The sequence below is a fragment of the Lepidochelys kempii genome, chromosome 1 (genome assembly GCF_965140265.1).
Source record: "Lepidochelys kempii isolate rLepKem1 chromosome 1, rLepKem1.hap2, whole genome shotgun sequence".
NCBI classification, from domain to species: Eukaryota; Metazoa; Chordata; order Testudines; family Cheloniidae; genus Lepidochelys; species Lepidochelys kempii.
Window position 1 is genome coordinate 21,327,018 of NC_133256.1, and position 21,601 is coordinate 21,348,618.

At 44.2% G+C, this 21,601-nt stretch overlaps 1 protein-coding gene across 21 annotated transcripts in view; it reads right to left on the minus strand.

The window, feature by feature from the left end:
• PICALM (phosphatidylinositol binding clathrin assembly protein) overlaps positions 1 to 21,601 on the minus strand; it is a 118,761-nt gene that overhangs the window by 40,634 nt on the left and 56,526 nt on the right. For 18 of the 21 annotated variants that reach the window (XM_073336461.1, XM_073336480.1, XM_073336348.1 and 15 more), the window contains 3 exons: positions 14,760 to 14,883; positions 14,283 to 14,419; positions 4,170 to 4,270 (listed from right to left, as the gene is read on the minus strand). In XM_073336461.1, the coding sequence (XP_073192562.1) occupies positions 4,170 to 4,270; positions 14,283 to 14,419; positions 14,760 to 14,883 (362 nt within the window). Of the gene's footprint in view, positions 1 to 2,108; positions 2,315 to 4,169; positions 4,271 to 14,282; positions 14,420 to 14,759; positions 14,884 to 21,601 lie in introns of those variants that run through there. The other 3 variants (XR_012157972.1, XM_073336511.1, XM_073336499.1) reach the window with 2 other exon arrangements.

Below are 21,601 nucleotides of genomic sequence, written 5' to 3' on the forward strand. Positions count from 1 at the left end.
CCAGTATGGCCACTAGGATGGAGGAAAAGGCATGGGTAGCGGCACCCAGAAATGCCCATACCAGGAGGGTTGGGGATCAGAGTGTGCGTGGGAGGGTCCTGATTGTTGTAATGAGGGGGTATGGTGTGAGGCCAGAGTGTTGTTTTGGTCACTGTCCAACTCCTCACTGGAATAGGGTGGGACTGACAGGAAAGCTGGAGGCGAATGCCCCCAGAGCCACTGGTCATTCTGTGGAGCGGGACATGCTCAGTACCAGAGCCCCGGTACTGAGTAACAGGAACTCTGGCATCTCCACGATCATGATGTCCCTAGAAAAGTGCAATTCCTGTAGTACTGTCGTTGCAATCTACTGTCAGATGTTGCCTGCGCTGACTTGTCGGTACCGATGATCTTTTATGAGAGGCACAGTTCGATCAAGACTGCTTCGAGGTGGTCAGTGCCAAGGATTTCTTCATTAGTACCGATTTTGCAGAGGCAGCAGGGTCTCCGCTGTTATCTTTGGCAGATGGTGCTACCACTTCAGAGCCTGTGCCCTTCAGGTCTTAAGGCATTATGGCAGAACTTGTACCCAAAGGTCCTGTGTCTTCTGGGTACCGTGTTTTGGAGCCACTGGTGCCAAGGTGACCGATGGCATTGGGGATTTCCTCTGGCTGGTCAGGAGCTCAGCTTGAGGGCTTGCAGCCCTCTTTTTGGAAGCTCTGAAAGGGGAGTCAGACAATTTTCTCTGTGGTTCTCCCTCCCTAGAATTTGAAGGCTCTGGGAATGATCTTCACCATGGAGGGATTTGGCACAGGGGTCGGGTGTGAATTTAAGAGCAACCTCCATGAGGAGGCATTTCAACTTTAACTCCCAGTTCTTTCAGGACCTAGCCTTCAATTTCTGGCAGAAGGTGCACTTCTGCAGAATGTGAGCCTTTCCAAGGCACCGGACACAGCAGTGTCTGTCCGTAACCAGTACTGCCTCTCTACAGAAGAGGCACTGTTTAAACTTGGTGGAGCTGGGCATTCCCCTTCAGGGGGCAATGCCCAAACTGAGGGTGGGGGGTTGGGGGGGGGGGACAAGGAGAAAGAAAAAAACTTTTTTGTTGGGTTTTGGAAAAGTAAAAATGGAAGTCCTAGATATGCTACAAAAACTCTATAAGAAGCAACAGAATTAAAATCTATCAACTATAATGAAACATGGGGTAAGTAAATCAGATTGCTACTCACTATCTCAGGCAAGAAGCGTCTGAGAAGGAACTGAGGGCGGTTTGCCCACACAGAGCTAGATAGGCTCAAGGAAGAGAAAGTGGAAGGGAGAGCAGGTACGTGGGCCAGACGGACACTGCTACCTAAAATCTCCAATCAGAGGTGCAGACACTCTTACAGTGGAGCACTCACAGGGACACTACTCGAAGAAGAAAATACTTCTTACCTACCTGACATAAGTGTTGAGGGTGAACGTTTGTAATGCTGCTTAGATATTTGGATGAAATGCAATGCAACAAAAACAAAAAGAATTCTCAGGCCCATAATCCAAAACAATTTAGCACCAGCCAATCCTGAAACCTTTGTAGCTATTGATATATCTCTACAAGTATTTTAAACGGTGTTTACACCTATGCAGATAGAACAGTCTGGAACGGCTATTATTAGGGGCTCTTACTAGAAGAGAAATTTAGGCTGAATTTCAGGAACGCTAAAATACTGAGATATTAGGATGTGGTTTTTGTGAGGAAGTGGTATTAATCCCTTTTGCCTGTGACATTTAAAATTGGACTTGTCCAAGTACTAGAAAGTCATACAAGATCTAAGGAGACCAGTAAGAGCAGTTAATAGTTTTTTTCCATTTCTAAATTCTCACTCATCCTAGGCATGCAATTTCAATACAGCTTGACAGGCCCTCCACTGACTCTCTTTCTGAGGAAGGTGCTTTGCTCAGTAGTGTTTTGTATTAAAGGAAAAACAGATGAATTATCCTATTTTTGAAAGCACCACCATCACCACCACAGCACCTGGTGAAGCACTGGAGAATGAAGCAAAATTTTTAGAAGTCCTTGTGAAAGCCTGAAATATTAAAACTTAAATAAGGCACAAAATCTATTTAGTAGTAGAACCACCATGCATTACCTGGAATTGTGTGCAAAGCTTTCCTACACGCAAATGTTAATTGTCAAGGTTATACAGAATGTGAACACATACATGCCCACAGGGAATAACAGGTAACACACACAGTATGTGTTTTAGAAACGTTACTCTTGCTGGTAGAAAAATTAGTTGAAGCAGGCCGAAGCTCACAAAATGAAGAATGAGACAAGATGTTGAGTGCTCTCATCCTGTTAAAGAAAAACCAGGAAACAACACTGTTCCAATGCCTATATTTTCATTAATCCAAAAGTATTTAAGTAAAGTATTCTAATGCCTGGTTTGAAACCAAGTTCTTTTCTCAAATCCAAATGGGAGTTTAGCACTCAGGGCTCATTTGGAAAGGTAACGTGTGTATTTATCATATCATTTTATGTCTACAAAATCTGGAATTGAAATGTCACCTCAGTTAGCTCAGCATTTTACTAAATCCAACATATTTATGTAAAGAAATAAAAAAATACACCCCTTCCTTGAAGTTTCTAGTGCTCTACGGATACCCACAATTACAACAGTGAGTTTATATATTAATTACATGTTTCATCATCATCTGCAAAATCCTCAAACACTCTTTAAGTAATAGGAAAAGAAACATGAAAGGCTGGGGCAAGCCAAGAAATATTTAAATATGCTAATACCAGGTTGCTAAACATCTGAGGTCTGAATACTCTTGAAGGAAAATGGTTTAATCTGTTTAATTGCCTTGTAGAATGTTGTTGGCTACCCATAAGAAAAGTCAAATTTTATGTACACAGGTGTACAACATAATCTACACCAGAAAAGACCTCTGTCTAATGGGTCATCTAGATTACCCCATGCAACGTGACAGGATAATTTTACTATTCTTAAACCAAACCTTAGGAAGATCAGTCAATTCTAATCTTCATGAGCTTCAGTCAAAGTGGTTCAACAGAGTCCCATTCAGTTTTTTCTATTTCCTAACTATTCTAGGAGGGTGGTGAACCACTGGAATGCATTACCTAGGGAGGTGGTGGAGTCTCCTTCCTTAGAAGTTTTTATGGTCAGGCTTGACAAAGCCCTGGCTGGGATGATTTAGTTGGGGTTGGACTAGATGACCTCCTGAGGTCTCTTCCAATCCTAACCTTCTATGATTCTACGATTTAGTTAAACATTTTGTTAATATTCACCCAAAATTCTCTGCTGCACTCTTAAGCCTTTGTGGTTTGTATTACTCGCCTAATCTGCATCTTTGTTTTATGTGGTTACAGGCCACCCTGTCTAGTTTCAGCCTTCTCACTCTAAAAAAGCTTTTCTCAGGGATCTTAGTTTCAAATAATTTTATTGCTCTTTTCTGCACTATTTCAAATTAGTTTATTTTTAAATTTTGTGCTCAAAACGAAATGCATCTCATATTGGGATGTTTGGCACCAAAAAAGTGGTTGACAACTAGTTGGAAGAGTCCTCCCAGCTGTGGATGAAGTAGTTTTGCAATATCTGGATGCACTGAACATGAAAGTATTACAGTACTGATTCATACAATTGGTCATACTAAATTATTTTACCAATAGCTCCCTTTCATCCTAAAGTACTTTATAAAACCCCCAAACCATTCAATATGATCTGCATCCCTCTAGTTCAGCGGTTCTCAAACTGAGTCATGACCTCATTTTAATGGGGCCACAAGGGCTGGCGTTAGACTTGCTGGGGCCTGGGGCCGAAGCAGAAGCCTGAGCCCCACTGCCCAGGGCCAGGGGCTTCAGCCTCACTGGGGATGAAGCTCTTGGGTTTCCCCTTTGGCCCCTGCCCAGGGCTGCATGGCTCAGACGGGCTCAGGCTTTGGTCCCCTCTCCTGGGGTTGTCAGAAGGGGGTCGCGGTACAATGAAGTATGAGAACCCCTGCTCTAGTTTGCACCTGTGTTTGATCCTTCCCTCTCATATAGAGCTTACATTTGTCCTTGCTGAATTCATTTTAAAGATTTCAGAGTTTCCCTATTTTAGCAAGGATAGTCTAAACTATGGAGAATGTCACTGATGGGAGATTGGCTATATGGCAATTAGAAGCATGATCCAATTTAGAGTTCTTACCTCCCCATGTACCTCCTACTTGTGGCCCAGTGGATATAGGATGTACAGATGGATGAAAGGTTGGCTGCAAATCAAGTAGATCATTTGGCAGCTTTGATGTGCTACAGAGACAAAGGAGGACAACTGTTTGAACTGTATCAAATAGTTTTCAATACAAGACAGCATTTTCAACTATTATGAACAGATTCACTAAACATTAAGGGGACATAACTATAGCAGTTTGTTTTTAGTTTGATGGGGAATACCTTTGGATTGTAAACATAGCGAGCTCAATTCTCTGCCATGCTAAAGCCCCTCTGTGCCAGTCCATCACCAGAGAGCAATCATAAGCTTGGTGGGTATAATCTACCGATTTCTCACACTCTCTTCAGACCCTGATGTCCAAGTGTGGCCAAAGCATGCCTGCACTTCAATCATGCCCAGCTCACAAAGTGACCTCACAGGGGCTACTGGTAGCAAGTGGCATCTCTAAACTGTGCCAGGAAATCAAACTGACACAGAACTTGTCCCAGACTGGAACTACAAATGGCTCCTCTGTGATCACTCCTCAGCTAAACCATCATTTATTGAGTACAGCAGAGAATTTGGCTCAATGACTATAATGCTGATAAACTTTTTTAAAGCTTTTGAAGTTTTTTTAAACACTGGCCACAGCTGTTCTGTCCTCGGTGATGCTGATGCATAAAAAAAGGTAAATTTATTTACCTCTCCATTGGAAACAAATCCAAAACCCAAGAGGTGTCAAGCCCCAAAACTCATTGAAGAGAAGAGGAAAAATTTCCACGATTAACACATGGAAATGGGGGAGAAGGGCACACAAGTCATTACAACAGTTGTATTTAAGATGTCAACTATCTTTCAAACAATGGAGAGGAAAAAACAGGTTAATGAGTCCTCTTAAGTTCATAAGATTTTACAGTTATAACAAATTCCTTCAAAACTCTGGAGTAGTGCGTCCATCCAGGTCCTAATCGTATTTTTACATATAGTACATTAAGAGTTAAAGTCTCCTTTAATCACCAGCAATATAGGAGACAGAATAATAAATACTTTAAACCCAGTGCACAAAATCACTTACATCCAAGTTATGTTGGCAATACCGTCGAAGTGAAAAGGTTAATCTAACTTTTGTACTGGTGCCTATCACTGTAGTATCTGATGACTTCTCAGAGTAAGTAGATTAGGACAGCAGTGGCCCCTAAATGAAATTCAGGGAAGCTTCTGCTCTAATCCAATCTCTGCACACAGAATTCAACTTCGGGTAAGTTTTTGAAGTGTGAGAGAGAAGAGGAATTCTAGTCTTACTTTTCTCCCATTGTCTATAGATAGAAACAAATAGAGACAATGCGTAACATCTCAAACCATTGAAATAAATTCCCTTCTATGCTCTTTTGCTTGGATTTCAGTTAAAGTAATATGTATTAAGTATGTGATGAGTCGGAAGAAGAGATTCTTTACCTGCACCCTAATTTGCGTTTTGAGATGCTTTGTCCCTATGGGTGTTCCATCGTAGGACCTGTGCACGTCAGTGTGCTCTCAACGGGAGACTGTAAAGCAGCGCCCATGGACCTGTGCAGAGCAGTTTCTCATGCTCCCACATGAAGTCAAATAGGGAAGTGCGGACCCGCCACCACTCAGTTCTTTCTCAAGCCCAAAGTCAGAGACTTTGCAGCAGAGGGGAAGGAGGGCAAGAGGTGAAGTCCATAGGGACAAAACAGCTCAAAGAACTCAAGTCACTGTACAGTAAGTAACCTCTCCCTTGAGTTTGTCTCTCTATGGACGCTTCACTGTAGGACACTCCCCAATAATAACTTAACATGCAGGTGGGTGCTAAGGAGGCAGGCGCAAGACTGTTCAGAGGACTGCATCATCAACTGTTGTTTCAGTTCTAGAAGCAGGTACGACAGCGTAATGCTTGGCAAACATATGGATGGAGGACCAAGTTGCAGACCTGCACATATCTGCTACAGAAAGTTTTTCAAAGGGGCTATAGACATGGACTAAGTGCTATTGAAGCATTCTGTCACTCAGAGTTGTATTCCAGCAGTCTCATAGCATGTTAAGATGCAACTTGAGACGCACTTTATGCAGGTGGAAGGCAAGATGTTCTCCTGACATCTAGTTAGTGTATATAGGCTAGTTTCCTCCCTGGAGGCAGGAGGCATTGGATAGAATACTGGTAGGTGGGTTTTCTGATTAATATGGTATTCCAATGAGACCTTAGGGAGAAAACCAGGATGGAGATATAGGGTAACTATCTCTGCAGAAGTCAGTGAATAGTGGTTCTGTCATGAGAGCACCAGGTTCTCCCATTCACCTAGTCTAAGTGATGATTATAAGGAATGAAGTCTGAGAAAGAGGGGGAGGAGAGAGCAGGTAGCCATTGGTTTGAAGGAGGGTTTCCACAGGACATCAAGAACCAAATTTAGATGCCATGGGTGGGGGGCCGGGTTCCAAACAGGAGGAAATAAGTGGTGAGAGCCTTTAAGAAATCTGGTCATGGGAGGAACTGAGTGGAAGGCGGTGATAGCGGCCAAATGTACTCTGACTGAGCTAACTGATAGACCTTGTCTCTTGAAATCCAACAGGTAGTCTAGGATCTTGGGGAGTGGAGTGTCTGATGGTTGACAGGAGTGAAGAGAGCACCAGGAATGGAAGTGTTTCCAACTCTGAAGGTAAGTTTTGCGAGTAGTAGGTTTCCTGCTCGATAGAACAGGTTTACTCCATGCCTGAGAAACATCTACAACCCATGCTCACAGATTCAGGGACAACGGGTTGTGGGGGAATCAAGGGCCTTAAGTTTATGACAGGAGATCCCTCCTGATGGGAAGGTGGAGACACATTGAGGAGAAGTGAAGGAGGCTTGAGTACCACACTTGTCTTAGCCAGGACTGTACTATGAGGCTAACCCTCACTCCTTCCTGTTGCAGTTTGAGCAAGATCTTGAGAATTAGATGTAGAGGCAGGTAAACATCCTGCAGGGTATGAGGCCACGGTCTTATCAGGACATAACCCAGCAGTATCCTCCCTTGGAGCAAAAAAGGTAACATTTTGTGTTGATTGGGGTAGCACAGAGGCCTTCTTCTAGGAGACCCCAGGTTTGGCAGATGCTGTAGAAGACAGTTGCTGAGTTCCCTTTTGTGGTCCTGATGGAAGTTTCTGTTCAGGGAGTCTGCAATCGTATTCTGGTGACCTGCTAGATAGACTGCAAGTGTTTTCCATAAAGTACATGTAGGCAATAGTATAACCCCACTGACTGATATCATAGAATCATAGAATATCAGGGTTGGAAGGGACCCCAGAAGGTCATCTAGTCCAACCCCCTGCTCGAAGCAGGACCAATTCCCAGTTAAATCATCCCAGCCAGGGCTTTGTCAAGCCTGACCTTAAAAACCTCTAAGAAAGGAGATTCTACCACCTCCCTAGGTAACGCATTCCAGTGTTTCACCACCCTCTTAGTGAAAAAGTTTTTCCTAATATCCAATCTAAACCTCCCCCACTGCAACTTGAGACCATTACTCCTCGTTCTGTCATCTGCTACCATTGAGAACAGTCTAGAGCCATCCTCTTTGGAACCCCCTTTCAGGTAGTTGAAAGCAGCTATCAAATCCCCCCTCATTCTTCTCTTCTGCAGGCTAAACAATCCCAGCTCCCTCAGCCTCTCCTCATAAGTCATGTGTTCCAGCCCCCTAATCATTTTTGTTGCCCTTCGCTGGACTCTCTCCAATTTATCCACATCCTTCTTGAAGTGTGGGGCCCAAAACTGGACACAGTACTCCAGATGAGGCCTCACCAATGTCGAATAGAGGGGAACGATCACGTCCCTCGATCTGCTCGCTATGCCCCTACTTATACATCCCAAAATGCCATTGGCCTTCTTGGCAACAAGGGCACACTGCTGACTCATATCCAGCTTCTCGTCCACTGTCACCCCTAGGTCCTTTTCCGCAGAACTGCTGCCTAGCCATTCGGTCCCTAGGCTGTAGCTGTGCATTGGGTTCTTCTGTCCTAAGTGCAGGACCCTGCACTTATCCTTATTGAACCTCATCAGATTTCTTTTGGCCCAATCCTCCAATTTGCCTAGGTCCTTCTGTATCCTATCCCTCCCCTCCAGCGTATCTACCACTCCTCCCAGTTTAGTATCATCCGCAAATTTGCTGAGAGTGCAATCCACACCATCCTCCAGATCATTTATGAAGATATTGAACAAAACCGGCCCCAGGACCGACCCTTGGGGCACTCCACTTGATACCGGCTGCCAACTAGACATGGAGCTATTGATCACTACCCGTTGAGCCCGACAATCTAGCCAGCTTTCTACCCACCTTATAGTGCATTCATCCAGCCCATACTTCCTTAACTTGCTGACAAGAATACTGTGGGAGACCGTGTCAAAAGCTTTGCTAAAGTCAAGAAACAATACATCCACTGCTTTCCCTTCATCCACAGAACCAGTAATCTCATCATAAAAGGCGATTAGATTAGTCAGGCATGACCTTCCCTTGGTGAATCCATGCTGGCTGTTCCTGATCACTTTCCTCTCATGCAAGTGCTTCAGGATTGATTCTTTGAGGACCTGCTCCATGATTTTTCCAGGGACTGAGGTGAGGCTGACTGGCCTGTAGTTCCCAGGATCCTCCTTCTTCCCTTTTTTAAAGATTGGCACTACATTAGCCTTTTTCCAGTCATCCGGGACTTCCCCGGTTCGCCACGAGTTTTCAAAGATAATGGCCAATGGCTCTGCAATCACAGCCGCCAATTCTTTCAGCACTCTCGGATGCAACTCGTCCGGCCCCATGGACTTGTGCACGTCCAGCTTTTCTAAATAGTCCCTAACCACCTCTATATCCACAGAGGGCTGGCCATCTCTTCCCCATTTTGTGATGCCCAGAGCATCAGTCTGGGAGCTGACCTTGTTAGTGAAAACAGAGGCAAAAAAAGCATTGAGTACATTAGCTTTTTCCACATCCTCTGTCACTAGGTTGCCTCCCTCATTCAGTAAGGGGCCCACACTTTCCTTGGCTTTCTTCTTGTTGCCAACACACCTGAAGAAACCCTTCTTGTTACTATTAACATCTCTGGCTAGCTGCAGCTCCAGGTGCGATTTGGCCCTCCTGATATCATTCCTACATGCCCGAGCAATATTTTTATACTCTTCCCTGGTCATATGTCCAACCTTCCACTTCTTGTAAGCTTCTTTTTTATGTTTAAGATCCGCTAGGATTTCACCATTAAGCCAAGCTGGTCGCCTGCCATATTTACTATTCTTTCGACTCATCGGGATGGTTCGTCCATGTAACCTCAACAGGGATTCCTTGAAATACAGCCAGCTCTCCTGGACTCCTTTCCCCTTCAAGTTAGTCCCCCAGGGGATCCTGGCCATCCGTTCCCTGAGGGAGTCGAAGTCTGCTTTCCTGAAGTCCAGGGTCCGTATCCTGCTGCTTACCTTTCTTCCCTGCATCAGGATCCTGAACTCAACCAACTCATGGTCACTGCCTCCCAGATTCCCATCCACTTTTGCTTCCCCCACTAATTCTACCCAGTTTGTGAGCAGCAGGTCAAGAAAAGCGCCCCCCCCTAGTTGGCTCCTCTAGCACTTGCGCCAGGAAATTGTCCCCTACGCTTTCCAAAAACTTCCTGGATTGTCTAAGATGGTAGGGCCATCTTTCCTTGGGGAAAGGGGAGTGATATTTAAATCCTGACCTCTTCTAACAGGATCTGGAGGGATTCCACCTTGTGTTTCATTAGGTCCTGGAAGGCCCTAAAGTCATCAGCATAAAAGAGCAGTGGTGCTATTGGGTCTCTCAGTACCAAGGGAGCAGACTGTGCCGGAGGATGGTCTGTCAGACAGTGACGTGGTACTGGCAGGTGTTGAGTTTTCCTTTTGGCTGGTACCCTTTAAAATGGCTCGCAAGGGTGTCTCCAGGAGTTCCAGTAAGCCCAATGAGTAGGAAAATGACCCCAAGTGTATTTACAACTGCTAGGTCCAGGATGACTAGTGAGCTCTGAAAAGTCCTCTTCAGTATAAGAGCTTAGAGGAATATGCTGGTTCAGCATCACAGACTCGTACCGATACTTCAGTCCAGAGGAGGATATTGTTTCTGACTCTGAAGAGGGGGCTTCTAGCATTGGTGTTAGTACCAAGAGTAGGGGTCCTGGTCCGATGAAGAGGAGTTCAGGTTGCAGATGTCGGAGCAGTATTGGGGAGGGAGGGTCTTGTGGAGCTCCTTAAGAGAGAAGACTCCAGTTCCTCCGATATAATACCATCTCCTGGGGAGAGAAATCTAGAATGCTGGAAGACTATGGTAGCCTAATGCAGCTGGTACTGGGGCCTGGAACAGGGATCAGTACCAGTCAGGAGATGGCCTCTCTGGTACCATACACAGTGACACCAGTCTGGGTGCTCTATATGGCTGTGAGATGAGGATGACATCACGGCTCATGTAGAAATGCTGTGTGCTTCTTGGTGCTTAAATACATCAGGAGGTATTGAGGTAGGTACTTTGCACTGCCTGGCAGACATCTGATCCTAGCTACTTAGGCAGTACTGATGCCTCGGTATCAATTTCAGCAAGGTCTCTCGGGAATCAAATTTATGGGGCCACTGACCCCTTTTCTTAGATTGCCTGACAAAAAAGAGAAAGAAGCCTCTCTTCCAAGACTGCATCTGTGGAACGGTTGTTGGGGCTTCCACAGTCACCAGAGCGGCCTGACATGTTGAAGCTGATGTATGGGGGAGACGGGGAAGCAGACCCCACACTGGAGCTGGGGAGCACTACAACAGGAGGAGCTTCAACCTAGCACATCTATCCTTTCAAGACCTGCCTTTGAATGCCATGCAGACCTTGCACTTTGCCAGCACATGGGTGTCTCCAAGACACCAGAGAAGCTGGAATGCCTACTGCTATGGGGAAAAGACCTGAGACAGCTCTGACAAGGCTTGAACCCTGATGTCTTCAGCATAACCCTGAATGTCAGAGTACTAAAGCAAGGGTTCAGCAAAATAAATGGGGCAGGAACCCCCTTTTTAAAGCACAACTGTGCTGAAATACCAGAGAACAACAAATGAACTAAATAACTAAAAAAAGAAAGAAGGGAATAATAAGAAATGCACAGTAAGTGAAAAGTAGGAAGCTGTAAAAACAGCAGACACTGAATGTTCTGTTTCAAGCCGCAAGCAGGTGAGAAGGAACTGAATGGTGGCAGGTCCGCACCTCTCTCTACGCCTTTGTATGGGAGTACGAGCGTGCAGGCCTGCAGACACTGCTTTGCAATTTCTGGTCAAGAGCGCACAGGCACATAAGTGTCCTATGGTGGAGCATCCACAGAAGAGACATATACTCAAAGAAGAATACAGCATTACTAGACGCTGTCCATCTGGGTCTGAAAGCATTACAACCTGTATTACAGCGAGTATATAACGATAAAAGTATACTTAAGTGATATAAATGCCCAAATAAACACAACTCTTAGTTTTCGGATAAGATGCTTGTCTTTTGCATTAATCTAACTTCCTATGAATTGGCTCATTTTATAGTTACTGCCCAACATTAATGGGATAGCGTAAGTTAGATCAGTATGTTCCCTTCAGCACACACTGAAATGCAGCATTAGTGGGTCTTGTAGATCAGCAGGAATAGAACTATGTTGCTTACTAAGGGTATGTCTTCACTACCCGTCAGATCGGCAGGCAGCAATCGATCCAGTGAGGACTGATTTATCGCATCTAGTCTAGACACGATAAATCAACCCCCGAACGCTCTCCCGTCGACTCCTATACTCCAGCGCTGCGAGAGGTGCAGGCAGAGTCGACAGGGGAGCAGCAGCAGTCGACTCACCGCGGTAGAGACTCCACAGTAAGTTGATTTAAGTACATTGACTTCAGCTATGTTATTCACATAGCTGAAGCTGCATAACTCACATCGATCCCACCCTAGCGTAGACCAGGGCTAAGAGACCCAAAATCTAAAGTGCCCAAAGATATGCACCATTCCCCATCTGAAGGCAGACGTGCCTTTGGCCATAACTGAAGATATTATTTAGAAAGTTCTTTTGGATCCCTTGTCAGCCTATCAGTACACTGGCACTGGCTCTACTGGGATCTACTCTACTACCAGCTCTTAACTAGAAAAAACGGAAATGAGAGAACATTAAGAAACAAAGGAAAGTAATATCTGACTCAGAAGACTACTGCTCAAGGTATGTTCTTGAAATACTTCATCTCAGCAACAAGAGAGAGGGTTAGCAAAACTGTATTTTGTAACATATATTTTGAAAACCAAAGCAGGCTAGAACAGATTAAAACACTTACTGAACTTTTCATCTGCAAACGATGTCTATCTGTAATGTAATTTTCTGGCTGTTAAAGTAGCTTTGCCAAAGCTTGGGTTTCAGACAATCATTGATGAGATTAACAAATGTTTTGGATATCCAACAAATAAAATTACATCTGATCATTTTAAATGCTTTGTCCTTTATCAAGGAAGCAACTCAAATGCCATATACTCTTCTGTTTTTACCCTCATGACTTCCGGTTACTAACAACTGCTCATTTCTGTAATTCTGAAAGTGTTATTTGATTCAGATAATTGATAAATGGTTGGTGTCCTATAAATAATTTCCTATATTTGTTGCCCAGTGGGAAATAAAGCCTACCAGAGTGCGAACAGTTTTTGAAGAACTGCGAAGAGATAAGGGAGGAAATGTGCACGTTCCCCTGTAAATTCCAGAGCAATGGTTAAACATTCTTTGGGTTCAAATCCTGACCAAGTCCCTGCATAATATGGTACTATTTTGTATGACTAAGGGCATGTACATACTACAAACTTAAGCTGCCCTATGTTAAGTCAACTTACAGCCTCCGTAGTAATTACTGCCGTGGTTCATGATCACAATACCCTCCTTCTGTTGGTTGTGCATATCCTCACCAGGAGTGCTTCCACAGACTTCAGAGAGTGAGAGTGAGTGCGTGTGTCTGAAAGCCCAGGCTCTCAGCTTCATGTACAGCTCCCCGGCGAGAGCATGGCTGCCCGCCACCCTTGGTTCTTGGATCCTCATCAGGAATCTGGGCAGCAGCCTGGCTGGGAGCAGGGAGCTCAGGGAGTAATACAGCTGGGAGTGGGGAGTCGGGACCCCGGAGGAAAGCCCAGCTGGGAGCAGGGAGCCCGAGGCAGCTCGGCTCCAAGCAGGGAGCCCGGTGCTCCAGGTCAGTTGGGAGCCCGGAGCCCCAGGTGAGGGTGGAGTGCAGCCGGGCTCTAGCTGGAAACCCGTACCCGCCCCAGGGTGACAGCCCAAGCTGCGATCAGCCTTCTTGACAAGAATGACAGCCAACAGCCAATGTAAGTAACCAGCAGTGTCTATATGGACACTGCGTCGCACTGAGCCCTACACCTCTTGTGGAGGTGGAGTTATTACGACGATGTAATAGGGCACTTACATCGGCGGGAGCAATGCTGTAGTTTGTACACTGGCATAATTAGGTTGACGTAAGCTGCCTTATGTACATCTAACTTTGTGGTGCAAACCAGGCCTAATAGCATTTTTATAAACTAAGCTCAGAACTGAACAGCAGGAACTGTTGGTATGGGAGGCCAGGGAAAGCATTAAATAATGCTCTGTGACAGAACTTACATAGCTTCTTTACCCTAGTGGCACTCACACTCTCTTCATTCAAACCCCTGCCCTCAAATTCTCTTCTGAAACACCCACAAATAGTCACCTGTATCAGTAACCCATTTAAAAAAAAAAATACAGATGAGAGATTAAATTAAGCACCATCCTCTGGACCCATCAGTGAGAATGTATGCCTGACCTTTGCCAACCTATTTAGTAAGGTCCTTGAGGGCAGGGGAGTATATGTGCTGAGCATAACTGGCATTCAGATTAACAAGAAGAATTGCAAGGGTCATTAAACAGTTTATCAAATTAATCTGAAGAGAGAGAGGAGGAAAAATTATTTCTACATGTCATGCTTATATGAATAAGATGTTCTCACTGAAATAGCTATCAAAAATCACTTATGGATAGATTCTAGGTAAGAGTAAGTTTTTGCAACACACAATGGCAGTGCAGCTGGAGCTAACTAATAATGAAAGCATAACTACTGAAACATACCTGTTTGAAGAGCTAGGGGTGGAAAAAATATCAACGGCTGGGGTGGTCATTATGCTTCCCGCTGCAGTAGACACAGGAGAGGCTGCTGTCGTTAAAGAGGTATGAGGTTTCTTTGCAAGTTCTTTTAGACGTTGTTCCTGTTGGGAAAGTGAGCTGGCATAAGAAATCGACAAACAGGGTTTGTTTATATGGCTTCTGAAGTAAGTAAAACAAAACTCTAAAGAATTCTCTTTACTTATTTCATACAATAAGATGGCAGTCAAGTATGAATGTCTATTTACATACAGAAAGAAAAGCCAGTACATTTGCGGGGTTAAAAGATGTCACATGCCTGTTTTAGAAACTGAATAACTGATAAAGGGAAAACCCTCCGTAACTTTTATGACCTATTATAAGAAACTCCAATGAGATGCATATGCACAGTATGTGCAATTATAAAAGTGACCTTAACTTTTCTGTAAACAGAAAAACACCTACCTTTAAAGCTTTTAAACGAGCTTGCTCTTCCTCTAATGCAGCTTGTTTTTCCCTTTCATCCACTTTAGTGAGAGACAGGCCAGTGCTCGCAAGGGAAGAGACTGCATTGGAAAGTGTGGTAGCCCTGATAATTGGACAAGGGGAAAAAAACTGGTTGTTCATATATGTGTCACATGATGGGAACAGCTGATCGAAAATGCTTTGCTTGTTTTTTCTCAGTTCCTTTATAGAATTTGTAATCTTAGCCTGTATGACACACAATCTGAGATTATATAAGCAAGTGTTACTTTAAGAAAAATGAAATTACATTAATAAAATATTGCAGTGCAAAATTTAAGTGCCTATACTGCAAAATAGGAACTTCTAGAAATGGTGCTATCTACTCTCTTGTACATTGGCTCTGTGATCACTCCCCTTAGACATGCCCCTTCCAAACTGCCTCATATGAATTCACGTTGAAGATTTTTTTCTGTTCCTCTGTTAATTTATGAAAATTCAGCTTAAACAGAGATTTGTACGTTTTGCGGAGGAATAGGAAGTTCTGGTAAGTTATCTACTATATTAAAATACAGTTAAATTAAGCAAGCTATCTGGCTCAATTATGAGACTATAAACACACTTGATACAATGCATTACATTCCCAGGCAAAAGAGTTTTCACAGATTCCAAGGCCAAAAAGGACCATTGTGATAATCTAGGGTAACCTCCTGTTTAATACATAGAAGTTCCCCAAAATGATTCCTAGAACATATTTTAGAAAAAAAATCCAACCTTGATTTTAAAATTATCAGCGATAAAGAATCCACTATGACCCTTGGTAAACTGTTCCAATAGCCAATTCCTCTCGTCATTAAATATGTGCACCTTATTTCCAGTCTGAATTTGTCTAGCTTCAACTTCCAGCCACTGAACCATGTTTTACCTTTCTTGGATACATTGAAAAGCCCATTATTAAATATCAGTTACCCATGTAAATACTCATATGCTATAATCAAGTCAACCATAAACCTTCATTTTGTTAAGCTAAATAGATTGAACTTTCACTAGAAAGCAGGTTTTCTAATTCTTTAATCAATCCTGTGGTTCTTTTAAATTTGTGATCACATTTTAAAAACAATGGGAAAATAAACAACTGTTAGAAAAAAAAATTGGTTTGACAAATCTGCTTTACTTTTAAGATAGAGCTGTGGTTCTCAAACTGTGCATCAGGACCCCAAAGTGGGTCGCAACCCCATTTTATGGGCCGAAGCCCAAGTGATTCAGCCCTGGGCAGCAGGGCTCAGGTTACAGGCCCCCTGGCTCGGGTTGAAGCCCTTGGGCTTCGGCTTTGACCCATACCCCGCACAGGGAAGTGGGGCTCAGGCTTTGGCTCCCCTACCAGGGGCAGTGGGAATCAGGTGGGCACAGGCTTTGGTCCCCTGTCTTGGGGTCATATAATAATTTTTGTTGTCAGAAGGGGGTCGCAGTGCAATGAAGTTTTAGAACCCCTGAGATGCACAAAAAATGTTATTTTAGTCTTAAATACACCAGTAAAAAAATTAACCAGTTAGATTTTATTTTACATTATTGTAATTTTGACAGTACAAGTACAGGAAGAGGATAAAATCATTGAAAACTGGCACTAGCCTACTAAAATTTAGTTTTAAAAGTTACAGTCCTATATTTTACTGTCAACATGTTACACGGAAGTGAATTTTTTAATTTTGTTTTTCTTAAATTTTAGTAGCAACACAACGAAGAGCAGCGGACTGTCAAGATTTTATTGCCAGGGACATTCCCAAAGAATCTCCAGTTCCCTAGACTATTTTGCATTTTAACAAATGTTAAAAGAGCAGTGGGGCCATCCATTGCCACCACCTTTTATGCCATTTAGTGCCTGATCCCCACTCATGTATTTCGACTCTTTATTTCAGTATTTTTCTGAGAAACAAAAGGACAACCTGAGATATTAAAAGAAATAATGAAGGGCATGCATGTGTTGAGTATTTTACAAAAATACAAATATTCATTTATAAGAACAATCTAATTAATAGTATGGAAAATTGAAGATTTCCAAGCAGCAAGCAAAGGCACCAAAAGTTAGTGTCTCAAGTTGAAGTCTGAAAGTTCTACCATTATGAAGGCTTCTACCATTATGTGAATTGTTCTCAGTTCCGTAGACTCTAGTTGCACTACATTTAGGCCTGGTCTACAATACAAAGTTAGGTCGACATAAGCCTACTTGTGCATTTGTCTACACTTAAGTTGTCTCCCACTGATGTAAGTGTCCCATTATGTCAATGTAATAACACCAGCTCCCTGAGTGGCATTAAGTCATGCTTGATGTTCAGATGTCAGCACAGAGCAGGTGTAGATACTACATTACTTATGTCAACCCTAGAAGTCCTCCAGCAGCTATCTCAAAATGTCAAACACTGACTGCTCTGGCCACAATTGTAGGGGGCCACATACACCACCAGCTCTCCCTCAAAACCCCATTAAAACCCCTGCAAATTTTTGAAATGCCTTTTCCTGGTCGTACAGGGTGGTGAGCACACCTCTATCTGCTTTCCACTGTTGTGTGAAACTGCCAGGCTGACCATGCTGGCTACACACTCCAGATGCACTCCTGCCTAGAGTACACAGGAGATAATGGATCTCTTGGGCCCGTAGGAAGAAGAGGCTGTGCAAGCATAGCTCAGAACAAGCTGTAGAAACACTGACATCAATGAGCAGATTGCTTAGGGGATGCAGGAGAAGGGGTGTGTCATAAATATAAAGGGAAGAGTAACCACCTTTCTGTATACAGTGCTATAAAATCCCTCCTGGCCAGAGGCAAAACCCTCTCACCTGTAAAGGGTTAAGAGGCTAAGGTAACCTCGCTGGCACCTGACCCAAAATGACCAATGAGGGGACAAGATTCTTTCAAATCTGGAGGGGGGGCAGAGAGGGAGCAAAGGGTTCTGTGTGATGCTTTTGCTGGGAACAGATCAGAAATGCAAGCCTTCCAACTCCTGTGAAGTTAGTAAGTAATCTAGCTAGAATATGCGTTAGATTTTCTTTTGTAATTTAAGGTTTTGCCTAGAGAGATTCTCTATGTTTTGAATGTGATCATCCTGATTTTACAGAGGTGATTCTTTTACCTTTTCTTTAATTAAAATTCTTTTAAGAACCTAATAGATTTTTCATTGTTCTTAAGATCCAAGGGATTGGGTCTGTGTTCACCTGTACCAATTGGTGAGGATCATTATCAAGCCTTCCCCAGGAAAGGGGGTGTAGGGCTTGCGGGGGGGGGGGGAGAGAGAGAATATTTTGGGAAAGACGTCTCCAAGTGGTCTCTTTTCCTGTTCTTTGTTTAAAATGCTTGGTAGTGGCAGCACACTGTTCAAGGACAAGGCAAAGTTTGTACCTTGGGGAAGTTTTTAATCTAAGCTGGTAAGAATAAGCTTAAGGGGTCTTTCATGCAGATCCCCACATCTGTACCCTGGAGTTCAGAGTGGGGAAGGAACCTTGACGTGGTGGCAGAGCGGTGGGATCATTTTGAACCAGAAGCACAGCAGGATTTTAAAATGTTTTGTAAATGGTGATTGCAGCTGTAGATTCTGTCTCTCTGCCTGAGGGACAGAGTAGCAGCCATAACAAAAGGTTTCAGAGTAACAGCCGTGTTAGTCTGTATTCGCAAAAAGAAAAGGAGTACTTGCGGCACCTTAGAGACTAACCAATTTATTTAAGCATAAGCTTTCTTTCTGACTCTCGGATGTAAAATTAGTTAAAAACAGAGAGGTCAGGATGACAGAATACAATGTTCAACGGAAGCTGGAATTAGCCAGATTTGAGGCTGAGGAAAGACAAAAGGAACATGAAAGACTGACAGAACTCAGACAGATGGAGATGGATGCACAAGCGGCCAAAGAAAAAGAAATCGAGGCTTCCACACCAGGAGAGCTGTGAAGGAGAAGGAAAAAGAAACGGAGGAGAGGGAAAAAGAGAGGATGCATGCTGAGGAGGCAAAGGAAAAAGAAATGGAGGAGAAAGAAAAAGAGAGGAAGCATGTACTGGAGATGGAGAAGGCAAAGGCTCAGCAGAATATACTGAATAACCCTAACAATCCATCCCCAACAATCCACAAATGGGAGCGACTATGTCCACAGTATAATGAATCCAGTGATATTGCTGAATATTTTCTCACCTTTGAGAGACTGTGCACACTCCATCAAATCCCTGAAGCTCACAAGATGACCACATTGGTTGCAAAATTGACTGGAAGAGCTCTGGACATATTCAATAAGATGCCTACTGAGGAGGCTTCTGACTATAATAAATTCAAGGATTTTGTTTTAAAACAATTTCAAGTTACACCTGAAACTTACAGAGTAAAATTTAGAGCCCTTAAGAGAGGACCTGGACTAAGTAATGTGGCTTATGTAAACCAGATGACAGACCTGTTTGATAAATGGCTCAACAGAAGGGATGTAACTAGCTTTGGAGGAATATGGAATTTGATGATACAGGAGCAATTCCTGAATATGTCCAAGAATGATATAAAACAGTGTTTATGAGATAAGAAAATGGACTCAGCAGGAAGTCTTGCTTATCATGCTGATCAATATGAGCAGTCCCAGACCGCCAGAGAGGCAGGGCAAACTGGAACAAAACGGGTAGAGGGAGGAGAGAGGAACAACCCTGCTCGCAGTGGGAGCGGATACCAGAAGGGACACCCTCAGGCCACACCCTACTACTGGGGGCAGCCCAAGGCCCCAACTACACCCCAAGGAACACTCCAGAAACCTTATTGTCCCACCACACTGTTCTCCAGCAACCCATCTCGCCCCAGTGACCTGTCAGCTGAACGATGTTTTAAATGTAACAAGCCAGGGCATGTAAAGGCTAACTTCCCCAAGAACCCCAATAGATTATAGTTCATTGCACCGGAATCACACCGGGGTCCTCAGGACCAGATGCCTCCCAGATACCCTCAGAGCAGAGGGAAACCGTGACTGTGGGCGGGAAGAAAGTCACAGCATGGAGGGACACCGGAGCACAAGTGTCTGCTACCCATGCTTCCTTAGTGGACCCCAATTTAATCAACCCAGAGGTCCAAGTGATGATTCAACCCTTCAAGTCAAACTCTTTTTACTTGCCTATAGCCAAGCTGCCGGTCCAGTAAAAGGGCTGGTCAGGAACGTGGACTTTTGCAGTCTATGATGATTATCCCATCCCCATGCTGTTGGGGGAAGACTTGGCCAATCATGTGAAGCTAGCCAAGAGGGTGGGAATGGTCACCCGCAGCCAGGCTAAGCAAGCTGTCACACCTAGCTGTGTTCCGTAAATTTCTACCAGGACCCGGTCATGATGGAACCGGACCCCATGACAACATCAGCAACAGCAGTAGTGGATCCAGTCCCAGAGACCCAGACAGAGCCAGTCCCAGATCCAGCGGAACCACCAGCACCGAATCCAGTACTTGCAACCCCAACGTCAGAGGGCCCCACCGAACCTGCACTGGCACCAGCAGATAACCCGACACAAGAGGTTCAGCCGAAGCCTGAACCCCAACATGCGGAGTGGAGTGCACCAGCGGAGAGTGGTTCACAGTCAATGGAAACAGCCCCATCACCTGCATTGCTTCCAGAGGGACCAAGCCCAGGTCAACAATCCAATGAGGAACTGATGTCTCCAGCATCAAAGGAACAGTTCCACACTGAAAAGGAAGCAGTTGAAAGCTTCCAGAGAGCTTGGATGGTGGCATGGAGCAACCCACCGCCTCTCAGATCTTTTAATCGATCCAGGTTTGTTGTAGAAAGAGGACTTTTATACAAGGAAACTCTTTCTGGTGGACACCAGGAAGACTGGCATCCTCAGAGACAGTTGGTAGTTCCAACTAAGTACCGGGTAAAGCTCTTAAGCTTAGCCCACGATCATCCTAGCGGCCATCCTGGGGTGAACAGAACCAAAGACCATTTGGGAAAGTCGTTCCACTGGGAGTGAATGGGCAAGGATGTTTCTACCTATGTCCGGTCTTGTGAAGTGTGCCAAAGAGTGAAAAAACCCCAAGACCAGGTCAAAGCCCCTCTCCAGCCACTTCCCATCATTGAGGTTCCATTTCAGCGAGTAGCTGTGGATATTCTGGGTCCTTTTCTGAAAAAGACACCCAGAGGGAAAGCAGTACACACTGACTTTCATGGATTTTGCCACCTGATGGCCGGAAGCAGTAACACTAAGCAACACCAGGGCTAAACGTGTGTGCCAGGCACTAACAGACATTTTTGCCAGGGTAGGTTTGCCCTCTGACATCCTTACAGATGCAGGAACTAATTTCCTGGTAGGAACTATGGAAAGCCTTTGGGAAGCTCATGGGGTGAACCACTTGGTTGCCATCCCTTACCACCACCAAACAAATGGCCTGGTGGAAGAGTTTAATGGAACTTTGGGGCCATGATACGTAAATTCGTAAATGAGCACTCCTATGATTGAGACCTAGTGTTGCAGCAGTTGCTCTTTGCCTACAGAGCTGTACCATATCCCAGTTTAGAGTTTTCACCATTTGAACTTGTATATGGCCACGAGGTTAAGGGGCCATTACAGTTGGTGAAGCAGCAATTGGAGGGATTTACACCTTCTCCAGGAACTAACATTCTGGACTTTGTAACCAACCTACAAAAGACCCTCTGAACCTCTTTAGCCCTTGCTAAAGAAAACCTGAAAGATGCTCAAAAAGAGCAAAAAGTCTGGTATGATAAACATGCCAGGGAGTGGTCCTTCAAAGTAGGGGACCAGGTCATGATCTTAAAGGCCCATAAAATGGAAGCATCGTGGGAAGGGCCATTCACGGTCCAAGAGCGACTGGGAGCTGTTAATTATCT